This window comes from Penicillium lagena, assembly GCF_028827675.1.
Source record: "Penicillium lagena strain IBT 129212 chromosome Unknown utg000001l_segment0_segment0, whole genome shotgun sequence".
In the NCBI taxonomy this organism is placed as follows: Eukaryota; Fungi; Ascomycota; class Eurotiomycetes; order Eurotiales; family Aspergillaceae; genus Penicillium; species Penicillium lagena.
In genome coordinates, this window is record NW_026623222.1 from 6,156,530 (window position 1) to 6,169,294 (window position 12,765).

Below are 12,765 nucleotides of genomic sequence, written 5' to 3' on the forward strand. Positions count from 1 at the left end.
AGCTCTTCAAACACCTCCGGATTGGAATAGGATGATAGAACCTCTTGACGTAAAATAATTAGTACTTTTGCAAAGTCGAATTCGTGGCAGAGGCATAACTCACTAATTGTTTTTGGGAAAGAGGCCAACCTTTTGATTCTGACGCTAAAGTGTAGATCCGCCCAATTTTCTTCATCCGAAGAATGAGATAGATGTCTGCTTCACATTCTAAGCAGTATTCAGAGGCCTTTTTAAAGAGAGTTTCTCTTCTCCTACGTGCTTTTTGGTTGACTGCATCTGTCCGGTTGATGCACGAGTTTAGCTGAACACCCATTTTGATAGACATTGGATCACAATTGTACCTAAAAAAGAACCTGATAAATTGTGAAGAGGATCTGAAACGAGATAGCACCTAATATAAGTAATAAATTCTAACGAGTGGATGGATATACTATGTTCAACAGCGTTACGTCGCAGCAGTTGAACCAGTGATTAAGGCTCATTGTGAATGAATCTATGCCACTTACCAAAGTACCAAAGCCCTCATCTTCCTAAAACAGGCAAAAGCTTGCCGTTAAACGTAGTAACCTCTCAGCATGTGCCTTGGTGATGGTAAGTCGATGTATGATACTCTTTGGTGATCAACTGTTTGTTCATTAATAAAATTGATTCACTCTTCACCAGTTTCTTCACCACTGTTTCTTCACCATTATCTCCTAGTAAACCTACTTGGTCACATTCGCCTCAATTCCAGCTATGCGCATCTTCTATAGGGTATGGCTATTGTAGGGATATGAGTTTCAAGGGCGCTTTAACTTGCGCCATAGCAGCCAAGTAAAATAACCTGGCATATTTGGCTCGCGCTGGTTTAATATATAAATCCATCATCGGCCTTGCTTACAATCCAGCTGCTTTCACACTAGAATCAAATTGGTTCAGTGGCATCTGATTATAATCTAAGCGAAGATACGACCTCTTTCCGATCTCGCCGCTATGATACTTATTAAATAGTGTCTTTTGCTAAAGGCATTTGCGCTTTGGCTAGTCAATGTACATCTAATCATGGGTTCGCCAGAGCCCTATAACAAAGACACTCTCAATAACTCGCCACTTGCTGCAGACGGTAGTGATTTTCCCTGCAAGTTACGCGGAGACGCTTTTCGAGTCCCTTCCGAAGAAGCCATTTATTGCGCTGGCAATAACTATTCAATGACATTCTAAGGCAGTGCGACTCACGGTGGCGGATCCTGTTAGGTGAGTCTGACCAGTGACCGTGAACCAACCAAAAATTCGGAATAGATGGTCATATAGTCTTATAAAGGAGGCTGCGCTGTAGATGTAGTAGGCAACCTAGCCGGTGGTCCCGCTTCTGACAACTCTCTCCAACTTCTCTTCACTATTCCTGAAAACATTGGCCCTGGAAAATACACTTTGGCCTAGACTTGGTTTAATCGTATTGGTAATCGCGAGATGTATATGAACTGTGCTCCCATCACTGTGACTAGCGACTCGTCGGTCCGATCCTTCAAAGATGCAGAGAATTATTCGAATATTTTCCTACCTATGTTCGTCGCCAACATCAATGGTTGCAAATCCATAGAGGGGGTGGATGTTCGCTTTCCCCAGCCTAGAAGTGTTGTTGAATTGAAGGGAAAAGTAAAGCATCTTATTTGAGAGAATGGTCCTGCATGCATAGGAATCCCAACATTTGGTAGTTCTAGGGTCACAAAGACGACCGTTTCTTTCGCCACGAGCGATGCTCTTAAAAAGAATCCCTTAGTTCCCCCGTCATCAGCTTTCACCACCTCTTGAACTCCATGGTGTTGTTGTCGTGCTTTCTGATACAATACAGTGCCTGGGTAATAAATTTTGAAGGCATTGGGCTGTTATAATATCTAGGACCATGTGTCAAGAGAAAGTTGGGTCATAGTACAGTTAGGGCAGCGATGCCCGCTTTTCTACCTTGATTATGTGGCATCAACTACTGATTGCTGTCAGCCACTTTTCTCCTCTTCATTGTCAGTCAACCCCTCGCGAGCAAGTCAATCTGTTAAATAGTGCAGTGTAGACACACTAAAGTAGATATCTAACCCTCTTCTCAATTGGTACATACCATGTAAGCTAATACGCCTTTGCCTCAATATGACACAATATATTAATGGATGGAAATTTGGGAAAGCCCGACAGAAAATGTACAAAAGTGTCTGAAACTAACGTCTACCACAATTTGATATGCATGACAGCTCCGTAGCGAGCTCATGCTGTTAGTCATTGTCGCTCATCTTACGCAGAAGAAGCACCGATGGTAGGAAAGCGCCATGTCGATCATGTAAAATCCCATGGCAAACTTACTATCAGTTGGCTTGGCTCTATAGTAATTTTCGAAACCAGCTTTATCGTTGCACTCTCTCGGACTGTTTCCCAGAGCCCTACATCAAGAGCACTAGGCTAAATTAGGATACCTCTCCGATCGTGCCGCGTTGAATAACTTAAAGTTAAGGTATATTTACTGAGTCATGTTAAATTATCGCAACGGTATAATACGTCGTCACTGACTGCCTCTCTCTTCCATCCGCCTTTTTGCCACTTCTTCCTTCGCATTTACCCTACCTCGAACCGAAGCCATGACCTCGTTATCGGAAGCAAGTGCCAAAGAAAATACAGCAACGTAAGTAGCACTTTAAAAAATTGTCGAGAATTGTGGCGTCTAAAATCCGTTTCACTCAGCCATCTTCCACTGTATCATCGTCCTACCGTCAAAATTCAGATCAGCTTTAGCGACCACGAATATGAAATTTCAAAATACCTTCGATGCAAAAACTTAACCTATTTTACAGCAATTTTTGAAGGCAATTCTGCAAAGGGAGAACAGCAGGTAGCAATTCTAGAAGTATTATAAGGGGTGGTGGGGGTGGTCTCGGTGCGGAGTTTCGAAGCACTCATACAGCGGCTATATCTGCGCAGAATCCAATTCAATTCAGAAGGCCCAGAAGATCAAATATCAGCTATTCTGGAGATCGTCAGACTTGCAGACATGTGCAATATTATAGGGATGGAATCCCAAAATCGCTCAGTCCATCAAGTATATACTTGTTGCCAATCCTGATCCTCGAGGCAACTTCTTTGCACGAAACAACAATACCAATACCTATTGCCTCACATGTCAACACATTATTTGGGCAATTGTTTTGCCTCTAGGGCATCTAGTGCGTCGCATCCTAGTGGCAGCCTCGGTTGAAGGATATCTTCGAGATGAGAACTTCAAATTTGTGTAGGAAACCTATTAGCATCCCATCCCACCTTCGGCGCTGACCTACTTCAAGAAGTGAGATCAATGCTAGCTAGACTCGAGGTCACTCAGCGGAAAATCACCCTTGAAGACCCTATCAGCGGAACGGAAATAAGTATCAACTCTGGTTCAGACTTTTAGAATAAAATGGACTTGTGGTTATTGAAATATCGAGTGATAAATATGATACATTTACTATGGTGTTTCGGGCTGACCCGCTCGCTTGGGTGACCCCCCTTCCCAAGAAATACGTTGAATTTCACCGCTCCCTAACTAAATGGAGCCTTTTGTCAGTAGTTATAATCCGCATCCTGACGCTGAACCATCTGGCAATCTCCCAATCAGGGATGTGCCCCGATGTGGCCAGATTTCACTGTGTAGAGTTTTTCCGCTTCTCTACTATAAATATGGACATGGTAGCTAGACCTGAATACCATCATTTTCAATCATTGTCACCTGACACTATCTAGTAAATTTACTAATTAGTGGATACGAAAATTCTAGACTCCGACAATAAACAATGGGCGTGGGTCGCGTGCCTGCACGTGATTAGACAGCGGTGTTGGAGCACTACCCTCGCAGGGGTCACATGATTCCGGGTTCGACCTCACTTAGTCAGCTCATAATCTAGACGTAAACCACAGGCGAGTGGCCCACCTGCCCCCAGATCGCGTCTCCCACGCGTTCCTACTCTCCTCAACCATCTACTAGGCCGCCAAGACGCAGTATTTCGGGCCCTAATCCTTCCAATCAGGAAGGAAGGGTCCTACTCGCAATACAAGCTTACAAGAATAACGAAATTGTCAATATTCGTGAAGCGGCACGTCGATTTGGTATTCTAAGAACTACCCTCCAGAATAGGCTCGCGGGCCAGAGCTATCGTCCCACTACACGCGCAAATAACACAAAATTGACCCAATTGGAAGAGGAATCGTTAAAGAAATGGCTTCTTTCTATGGACGACCGGGGAATTGCTGCCGATCACGCTCTGATACGAGAAATGGCAAATATTCTACTTGCGAAGCGCGGCGATGACCCTATCCAAACAGTCGGAGTTAATTGGTCAGGGACTTTCATGAAACGCTACAAGGACCTTACAATGCGTTTTAGTAGGGGATATGAATATAAGCGCGCTCTATGTGAAGATCTAGTGGTCATTGGTTTACTACTATCTGACGCACCATTGAGCAATATAGTATTCTGCCTATGGATATCTATAATTTTGACGAAACGGGCTTCGCAATGGGTATTATAAGCACCTTAAAGGTTGTTACACGCAGGGAATACTATGGTAGGCGCAAGGTAGTACGCCCTAGTAATCGCGAATGGGTCACTACTATTGAAACAGTTAATGTAAGTGGGTGGGCGCTTCCGCCTACTATTATCTTCAAAGGCAAGCGATATAACTAGTCTTAGTTCGTGGATCTTTCGTCCGATTAGCGCCTCGGAACGAGCGACAATAGATGGACTACAGATGAAATTGGTCTACGATGGTTAAAACACCATTTTATTCTATTGACTACATAGCGCACGCAGGGGGTGTAGCGTCTATTAATATTAGACGGCCATAGAAGCTATATAACCGAAGCATTTGATGATTTATGTATAGAAAACAATATTGTTTCTATATGTATGCCACCGCATTCCTCGCATCTATTACCGCCTCTCGATGTGGGCTGCTTTTCTATTATTAAGCGATCATATAGCCAGCTTATCTAGGACTAGATTCGCTAGGGCCGGAATCATATTGATAAGCTTGATTTCCTTACTACATATCTACGTGCCCGAGATGAGGCATATCAAGGCATTACTATACGAAATAGCTTTGCCGCCGCTGGTCTCGTTCCGCTAGATGTGCAACGTATGCTAGACAAGCTAAATATTTTACTTGCCGATATATATACACCATCACCACCAGGGACTAGTAGGAGCGATAGTAGCAGTTTTGTCCTCTACACACCTCATCGTACAAAGGACCTAAATCGTCAGGCACATTCAATCAATAAGCTCCTTCGCCAGCGTATACATTCACCGCCTAGTCCTATTATGCAGGCTTTCGCACAATTAGTCAAAGGATATGAGAGAGAGGCGCTTAAAAATGCTATATCGGCACACGAGATTGAGAAACTACGCTCCTAGGTCAACCAAACGAAACAGAATCAGACAAAACCTAGTAAATGGATGGATAGTGAAGTAGGAATAACAGGCGAGGACAATATACAGCGAATGGTGGATGATCAATTAGTCGTTGAAGTGGAAAACACTGCCGAAGCAGGTCCTTCGTCGGCAGCAGAACCAACCAAGCAGCGTGCGCCACCGCGGTGTTCAAATTGCTGGCAAATAGGGCATAAGAGGACTAAATGCCCTGATTAGTATACGGATATTTCATATGTAAAAAAGGCGTTGGTGGTTGACTTATATTGAATTAAATGCGTACGGTTGCGAGTGGATGGGCCACTCGCCCGTGGTTTACGTTAGTTGGGCTGCCCCCGGGGCCCCTTCCAATCACACACACATCACCAACAAGCGGCCCTGGCCCGTTACATAGGCCTCGCGAATACCAGTGGTTTTGGCAGCAGAGTCGGAGGTAGCAATGGACGTGTAAAAAGAGATTGTAAAATACTGTCTATCTACTTCACAGGAAATGTCTTGGCCTCCCAAGTCTGCATCCTCGTACCCCGATAATACAATAGAACAAGTGGCAAGTGAGCTGCAAACAAGATGACCGCCAGGCAACCAAAAGCAACACTATAGCCGCTATGAGAGTTCCATGGCGTAACAGCATAGACCAAGCCGAATGCTGACAAATTCTTTAAAGCATTCAGCATGACGAGCACCTGGTCAGTTCGTTCTTGATATACATCGGCCATGTATGTATATGTAATGTTTCCAGCTATGACCAAGGCTAGATTGACCATAAACTCTCCTAAAAGCGGTAAAATCCAGTGGAGCCGATGCTGGGCGGCAGTTCCGAAAAGGATGAGACCTGCGGGGCCTAGAATGACAGTTATGATGGCCATAGAAAGTCGCATCTCGGGGATAAAGACACCTTCGGTATTTCTAGATATTTGCCATGTGACGTACTGCCAAGAATTAGCTAATTATGTGATTGAAGCTGTAAGATCAAGGAAAAACTACCTTGTCATTCGCGCAACCCCCAATGAGAATCCCTACAAGACAGCCAGTAGTAGGCGCAAACGAAGTAAGAGCCACCTCTTTCAGAGTGGATCCGTATACCATCGGATAAACGATGGAGTTACTAGTTAACAAGTAGTCATTGGTTGCCAGGAACAGCGAAAAAAATATGGTAGCGAGCATAACCGTAGGGTGAAAGATGTATTTCCACGGTACTGCAAACGACCTCCACAAGCTGGAGGATTTTGGTGGTCCTCCACCACTTCCGGGACTCAAACTGAATGTGTGGATATATTGGCGCTTTGAATTTCGTTCACAGGCCTTGGATCGAGTAAACGTAGTCTCTGGAAAAATGAAGGCAACAACCATGAAAGCAACATATGACATAATGACCATGACCCATGATGGCGCACGCCACCCATGATTCATAGTTGCATATCCTCCTATAAAGCCGGCAAACGTGAAGCCACAAAATTGGAATGCAGTGAAGACACTCGTGCTCGCAGCACGCTGGTGTAGGAAGAAAGTATCGGTAACAATCTGCGGTCCATATGCCTCTGGTGATGCGAAAAATAGAGAAGCGAGAACCCGGGCGGCAACAAATTGGTGGAAAGTAGGTGCTAGAGCGGCCCAGATTGACAACGTTGCGGCTCCAAAAGCGGATATCAGAAATGAGAGTCGCACTCCTATGAGATTCCCAATGGGGACCCACAAAAGGCACTGTGTACTCGTTTAGCATTAGTCTGGCCCCGAGTTTGTATCGTTGTAGAGGGCACCTACCCCAACTCCATATGCAACGAGGGGACCATTAACTGTGTAAGCTACAGAATTGAGAGAGGTATTGTAATTTTCGGCAATTTCAAAGAAAGCAGGAGTCTGTCAGGTGTCTCCCAGTCAGCCTCCAGAGGTATAATATTTGTTGATGCCAATGCATTTATCTTACGATGATAATCAGGTTGGCAGTTCCCAGAAAAGCCCAATATGCCAATCCGATCAGAACGCGGCTTTTCTCCAGATGTGAGAAGTTCAGAGGATCGTGCGGGTCATCGCTTGGTTGAGGATCGAGTAAGATTCCTTGTTTGCTATACTTCAATATCCCACCAGACGAACGGCCATCCTCGCACTCCTCAAGCATAACATGCTCTTGGAGATCAACGTAAGTATCTTTATCATCCATTGCCGAGTGAGCGGTCTTACTTTTCATGGCTGAATGTCTTTGCGATAGAGGAGTATAGATAAATATCGCAAGTATCGAAATCGCGCAGTAGAGAAAGAAAGATGAAAGAACAACCAGCAATTGAATATATATCTTGGAGCTGATACCCCATGGGGTGAATTGCGGAGGGAGGGTCCGATCTGCATCTGCAGGGCCAGAGCTAGACCTATATTCTAATCTCGCATTGGATATTTAGATTTCTGCTAGTAAGGTATACCCAAACTTCCTACGCGTAGAAGATTGTGGAACAGTAATTTACAGCTCCTTTTCATAGGTTCTTTGAGTGGCCTATATTTTTCTACTTTTCGTATCTGACATTACGGTTTGCACCGCAAGTCGGACCATTTTACTGCGTGTATCACTGTATTCCCCGCTCTGCTCCAGAGATCGCTTCACACCGATAGTGGAGGTGGTTTGTAAAATGCCTACTGTTTTTCGGACTTTTGCTCTGTACGTCTCTAACAGGCCTTGGCAGGTTAGAACGAAGTTCGAGTCCGGCGGGACCTAAGGTATTGTAAATCTAGGCTGCCTTTGGGATCATGATCTGGTTAGCCTACGACTACCTTCTTCCTGAAAACATACTAATCTAGTAAAAACGTCCTACATTCTCTCTCTCAATATTCGGTTTCTAGCCCTGGTTCATAGGACATTCATTCTGTACTGACTCTGATTCACATTGTCTTTAATCACTAAGGTTCTGTACCGCTAATCAAGAAAGGTTAAAGACATATAAGCACATTGTTATGATTCACGGCGGAAAACTTGGTCGTTAATATCTAGCAAAGGCTAAGTAGGTATCGGTATAGGTATCCGACGGAGGGTGTGGCCGCGATATTTAAGATGAGTGTTGGGTGAGCCCTGTGACTCGGCGTGTTTGCCCGACGGTAGCCCCACTCTCATATAATGAGATAACGTAATCGGTAAGCGAGTGAGCCATGTAAGCGAGTGAGTCAACGCAAAACACCATAGTAACCGCGGTCTTTTTACAACTTGGTACTTCAACAACGACGAATTGGTTTCATTTATTGTTGGTATAATATTATTTAAATTTATAATAAATAGTTTAGACTATGTTAAATTGAGATCAAATAATTATTTAACTACGTTATGGAAAAATACAGTGCGACTACATGCTGAATATATATATCTCAATCACTAGATCTCAAAATTTATCGAAATTCCTTTAAGCTCCATAAGTAGGCCAGTTATGCTCTAAATAATATTACAATACAATTGGAGTATATATTAAATTATTGTTGTTGAGATATTAAGTTGTAAAATATCGGGTTTACTATGGTGTTTTGCGTTGACTCACTCGCTTACCGATTACGTTAGTACAATTAACTTAATCAACAAATGTGTTATTTTCGTTGCAGAAGCCCGGGGGTTTGCGGTAAAACAAACTGGAATGCGGAGGGGTACTACTTTGTTGAAATGGCCATGTTTGGAAGAATTTGGCTAAGGCTGTTGCCGAGGATGGATTTGCGATGGGGTACATCGACAGCCATAACGTGGATGTCCTCGCTGTGTAGGAAACACTAGAGGTGCAGTCAGCCCCTCATCCCGGACCCGCAATTTGGGGCGTAAATTTGCTGGGATTTGCGGTTCGCATTCGGTCTGTGGGCTGAAAGGCTCAGAACCCATCGATATGGGAGCATGGGTCGGAAGCTGTTGCCTGCTACACATAATAGGCACTACGGGTTAGGATGTTAACTTATTTATTACAAACACAAGAATACGGTATTATCCATACTGCTCTATCTGGGAGTTTGATTCAGGTGTATTCTTTACAACACGTTTCCCGTAATTTTGATATATGCACTGCAAATGTAAAATCGAATATCACAAAACCAGTGTGATAGTAGATTAAATTACGTCTCAGTAGGAGGCTAGAACAAGCACATGTTATATCGAGAACTGAATTCATATCTATGGAGTTTAGGATCAGAGAAGAACTGGATATACTACCGATAGTATTATGCTCGAAACAGATATATTTTCTTTCCTCTTCTAGATCTTAATTTGCACAGTTGTAGGCACAAAAATATCGTAGCTTGTTTTCATCCTAACGAAGCGCAGCATACAATTTCGCAAGGCGGGGGAACAGCTCTAGGGAATTTTCACGAAGAATGCCCTCCATCTCCGCATCATTATAAAGACCGGAATCCTTGGGCGCATTGTAGCCGTCCAAATAAGTGATATTGTCATCGCGCTTTGTGTACGGATAGTCAGTTGCGTAGAGCAGACGCTTCGACGGGATACCGAGATCTTTGATGATAGGGTACTGCATCGGGGAGGAGATGCTGGTGTCGAAGTAAATATTCTTCGTGGCCAGGATATCGCGCATTGTCAAACCCTCGTTTTTTTTGGTGACGACATTGTCAAGATGCTGACGGCCGATCCTGTCAGCCAGGTACGGAAACGCGCCGCCGTTGTGGGAGAAGAGGAAGCGGATATCCGGTTGGCGGACGAGGACACTGGAGTGGATGATGCTTGTAATGGCACGAGCGGTGTCGAAGGGGAATTCCTGGACGACTGTACATTACGAGATTAGTCGCATGTTACGTTATTGAGCACTGCATTATTGACTTACATGGGCCAAAGTTTAGGTACTCAGGCATGACAGTGTCCGCTGGATGGATGAAGACGACCGCTCGCAGCTTGTTGATCTCAGCCCAAACAGGCTCGAAAGCGGGATCACCAAGATAGCGCTGGCCTAGATAAATTGTTAGCTAGGATGAGGCTGATATGGAAGTGGTAATTATATACCCATAGCGGTGGTCACAGCGAAACCATCCGGGGGTGTTGGAGCGGAGGATGTTTCGCGAATAAAGGTTATTGTTTCCTGGATATGCGGCAGCGGGAGAACAGCGAAACAGCCTTGTTATAACGTTAGTAGTGCCTTATCATTTACAGTTCTAGGTCTTATACCAAATCGAAGAGGGTTAAAAAAAACATATTCAAGCTGGGCTTGGAAGGACCTGCGGCACAGCTCGAGGAACTTAGGGGCCGTGTAGCCGTTGTGCCATTCGGACTTGATAGATGGAGTCTTGAGGACAAATACAAAATCATGTAAGAAGACAAACCTCATACTAGGGTAGATTTTCAAGACTCACAATTACAGCAGTCTGAATGCCAACTTCATCCATATACTTGATATGTTCTTGTGGCGTGGAGGGGAAGGGGGAATAGTTGAGATTGTAAGAATTGTCCTCAAACTCGGACTTTAACTCCGGGACAGTTCCAGGAAAACAATGGTGATGGACATCGATACGTCCAAGGCCAGCAAAGGCGATTGACCGTTGTCCAGACATGTCGTAGGGAAATAATTTGATGTGAAAGGTTTAACAGTTCAAGTCTTCACACTTCCATCTTTCCACGCCACTGCAACATCACTAGATATAGTCGGACCATTTTCCACGACAACCGACATTTAATCCACCACCGGCGACTGGTGAAGGACACTGCGGTCCTCGAGGCCGAAGACGCCGGAGGCCGTCCCCGTCTCTTGTAGCAGGATGCCTGGGGTGTGGTTCAATTTGTAAGCGCCTGAAACGGTAAGCAAAAAGCCCGAGAGCGTAGGATCTTTAGAATTCTGGTCCGTATTTACAGTTCAGCATTAAATTCTGCATGAGAGATTCGGCTGAAGCTGACTTTAGGGTAGAGAATCTGTCTGTTTACTTGACGTTCTATGCTTACAATGAAATTCAATATAAAAGTGAAATATGTGGTATTATTTACTCCTCGTCCCAGAGCAAAACTGCCTTCACACATAATCCACTTTGCAGCTCGGATTTCGCGCGCTCAATATCGGTGTAGCTGTACTTTGTTATCATCTTCTCCACAGGTAGATGGCCTTCTGCCCATAGCTGAATCAGTCGAGGGATGAACTATTCTTGGAATTAGCGTCATATAAAGATCAAAAGAGCTTGGATAAAACCTACCTCCTGAGGTCGAGAAGAGCCCTGATGAACGCCTATGTAGCTCACTCCCCGAGTAATCCAGATAGCCGGCTCTATGTCAATCTTTGTTCCCATCTTTGGCGCCCCGACGGACGCAGCAGTGCCACCCGGCGCGGTGACTGACAGCATCGTTTTAATAACTTCAGGATTTCCTGTTGTGTCTAGAGCCCTCTCAACACCAAAGCCCCCGGTCAGAGCAAGAATTTCTGCAGTAAGATCTTTTTCCGATGAATTAACGGTGTGATGTGCTCCAAGCATCTTCGCGAAGTGGAGTTTACTAGCCAAAACATCCACTGCAATAATTTTGAGATTAGGGGTCAAAAGTGCGGCTAGTATCGACGAGATTCCGACTGCACCAGCTCCAAATACCGCAATAGAGCTTCCTCGCGGTGGTTGGAGTTGATTCAGGACCGTTCCAGCACCAGTCTGCAGCGTGCATCCAAGAATACATAAAGTCTGCAGCGGGAGATCTGGAGCAACCAAAATTGCAGATCTGGCTCTGACAATAGCCTTCTTCGCAAACGACGACTGGCCGAAGAAGTGCGAGGATATTTCTGTCCCGTCTATGGCATCTCTGTACGCCTTTGTGCCGTCTGTTCGAGTCCCAAGAAAGTTTAGTTTCCAGATATTTGTGCAGTACGCTGGCATGTTTCTTTTGCAAGTAGCACAATCCCCGCAGGTGCTGAAGCTGAGCAACACATGATCACCGGGGAAGATATGCTCGACCTGAGAGCCTATTTGCTCTACAACACCGGCGCCTTCGTGCCCACCAACCAGGGGTAGGGGGACTGGGGTCGTTCCCTAGATTCAGTTAGTTCTCGCTAGGTATATTCATGTTTTGTAAAAAAATATACGTGCATCGCAGCAGGAAAAGTCGGTATGGCAAACCCCTGTCGCGATAATCCGGACAAGTAATTCGTCGTCGCGAAGTGTCCCTAATTTGGCCTTTCGAATCTCGTATGGGCCACCTAATTCGCGGCAGACCAGCATATCCACAGTCGCAGCCATCTTGGTGATATTCTCTGGCGGGGAAAAGTATCGTAAGCACAATTGGGTAGCTTCTGAGAGTCCCAAACAATAACACCGGCCTGAAGCGAGAAGAAGGGGGAGTGGTAAAGAGAAGATGGAATTGGACCAGCTACAGAAATCCAGCCGAATCATCATCGCTCTCCCAAGCCTGCCTC

At 44.9% G+C, this 12,765-nt stretch overlaps 4 protein-coding genes across 4 annotated transcripts; 1 reads left to right on the top strand and 3 right to left on the bottom strand.

Moving 5' to 3' along the window:
* Positions 1 to 1,041: 1,041 nt before the first annotated feature.
* N7510_002706 (uncharacterized protein) lies at positions 1,042 to 1,200 on the top strand (the record flags this gene model as incomplete). The annotated part of the gene is made up of 1 exon (XM_056974633.1): positions 1,042 to 1,200. The coding sequence occupies one exon, from the start codon at positions 1,042 to 1,044 to the stop codon at positions 1,198 to 1,200; it is 159 nt and encodes a 52-aa protein (XP_056839750.1).
* A 4,698-nt stretch (positions 1,201 to 5,898) lies between these two features.
* Positions 5,899 to 7,607, bottom strand: N7510_002707 (uncharacterized protein; the record flags this gene model as incomplete). Its single annotated transcript, XM_056974634.1, has 4 exons — positions 5,899 to 6,351; positions 6,407 to 7,123; positions 7,184 to 7,279; positions 7,347 to 7,607. The coding sequence occupies 4 exons, from the start codon at positions 7,605 to 7,607 to the stop codon at positions 5,899 to 5,901; spliced, it is 1,527 nt and encodes a 508-aa protein (XP_056839751.1).
* Positions 7,608 to 9,684: 2,077 nt separating this feature from the next.
* N7510_002708 (amidohydrolase family protein) lies at positions 9,685 to 10,933 on the bottom strand (the record flags this gene model as incomplete). The annotated part of the gene is made up of 5 exons (XM_056974635.1): positions 9,685 to 10,154; positions 10,213 to 10,335; positions 10,389 to 10,499; positions 10,551 to 10,668; positions 10,736 to 10,933. 5 exons carry the CDS (start codon positions 10,931 to 10,933, stop codon positions 9,685 to 9,687), a joined length of 1,020 nt encoding a protein of 339 aa, XP_056839752.1.
* A 119-nt stretch (positions 10,934 to 11,052) lies between these two features.
* Positions 11,053 to 12,589, bottom strand: N7510_002709 (NAD(P)-dependent alcohol dehydrogenase; the record flags this gene model as incomplete). The annotated part of the gene is made up of 5 exons (XM_056974636.1): positions 11,053 to 11,214; positions 11,274 to 11,292; positions 11,361 to 11,509; positions 11,564 to 12,382; positions 12,470 to 12,589. 5 exons carry the CDS (start codon positions 12,587 to 12,589, stop codon positions 11,053 to 11,055), a joined length of 1,269 nt encoding a protein of 422 aa, XP_056839753.1.
* Between the last annotated feature and the right edge of the window lie 176 nt (positions 12,590 to 12,765).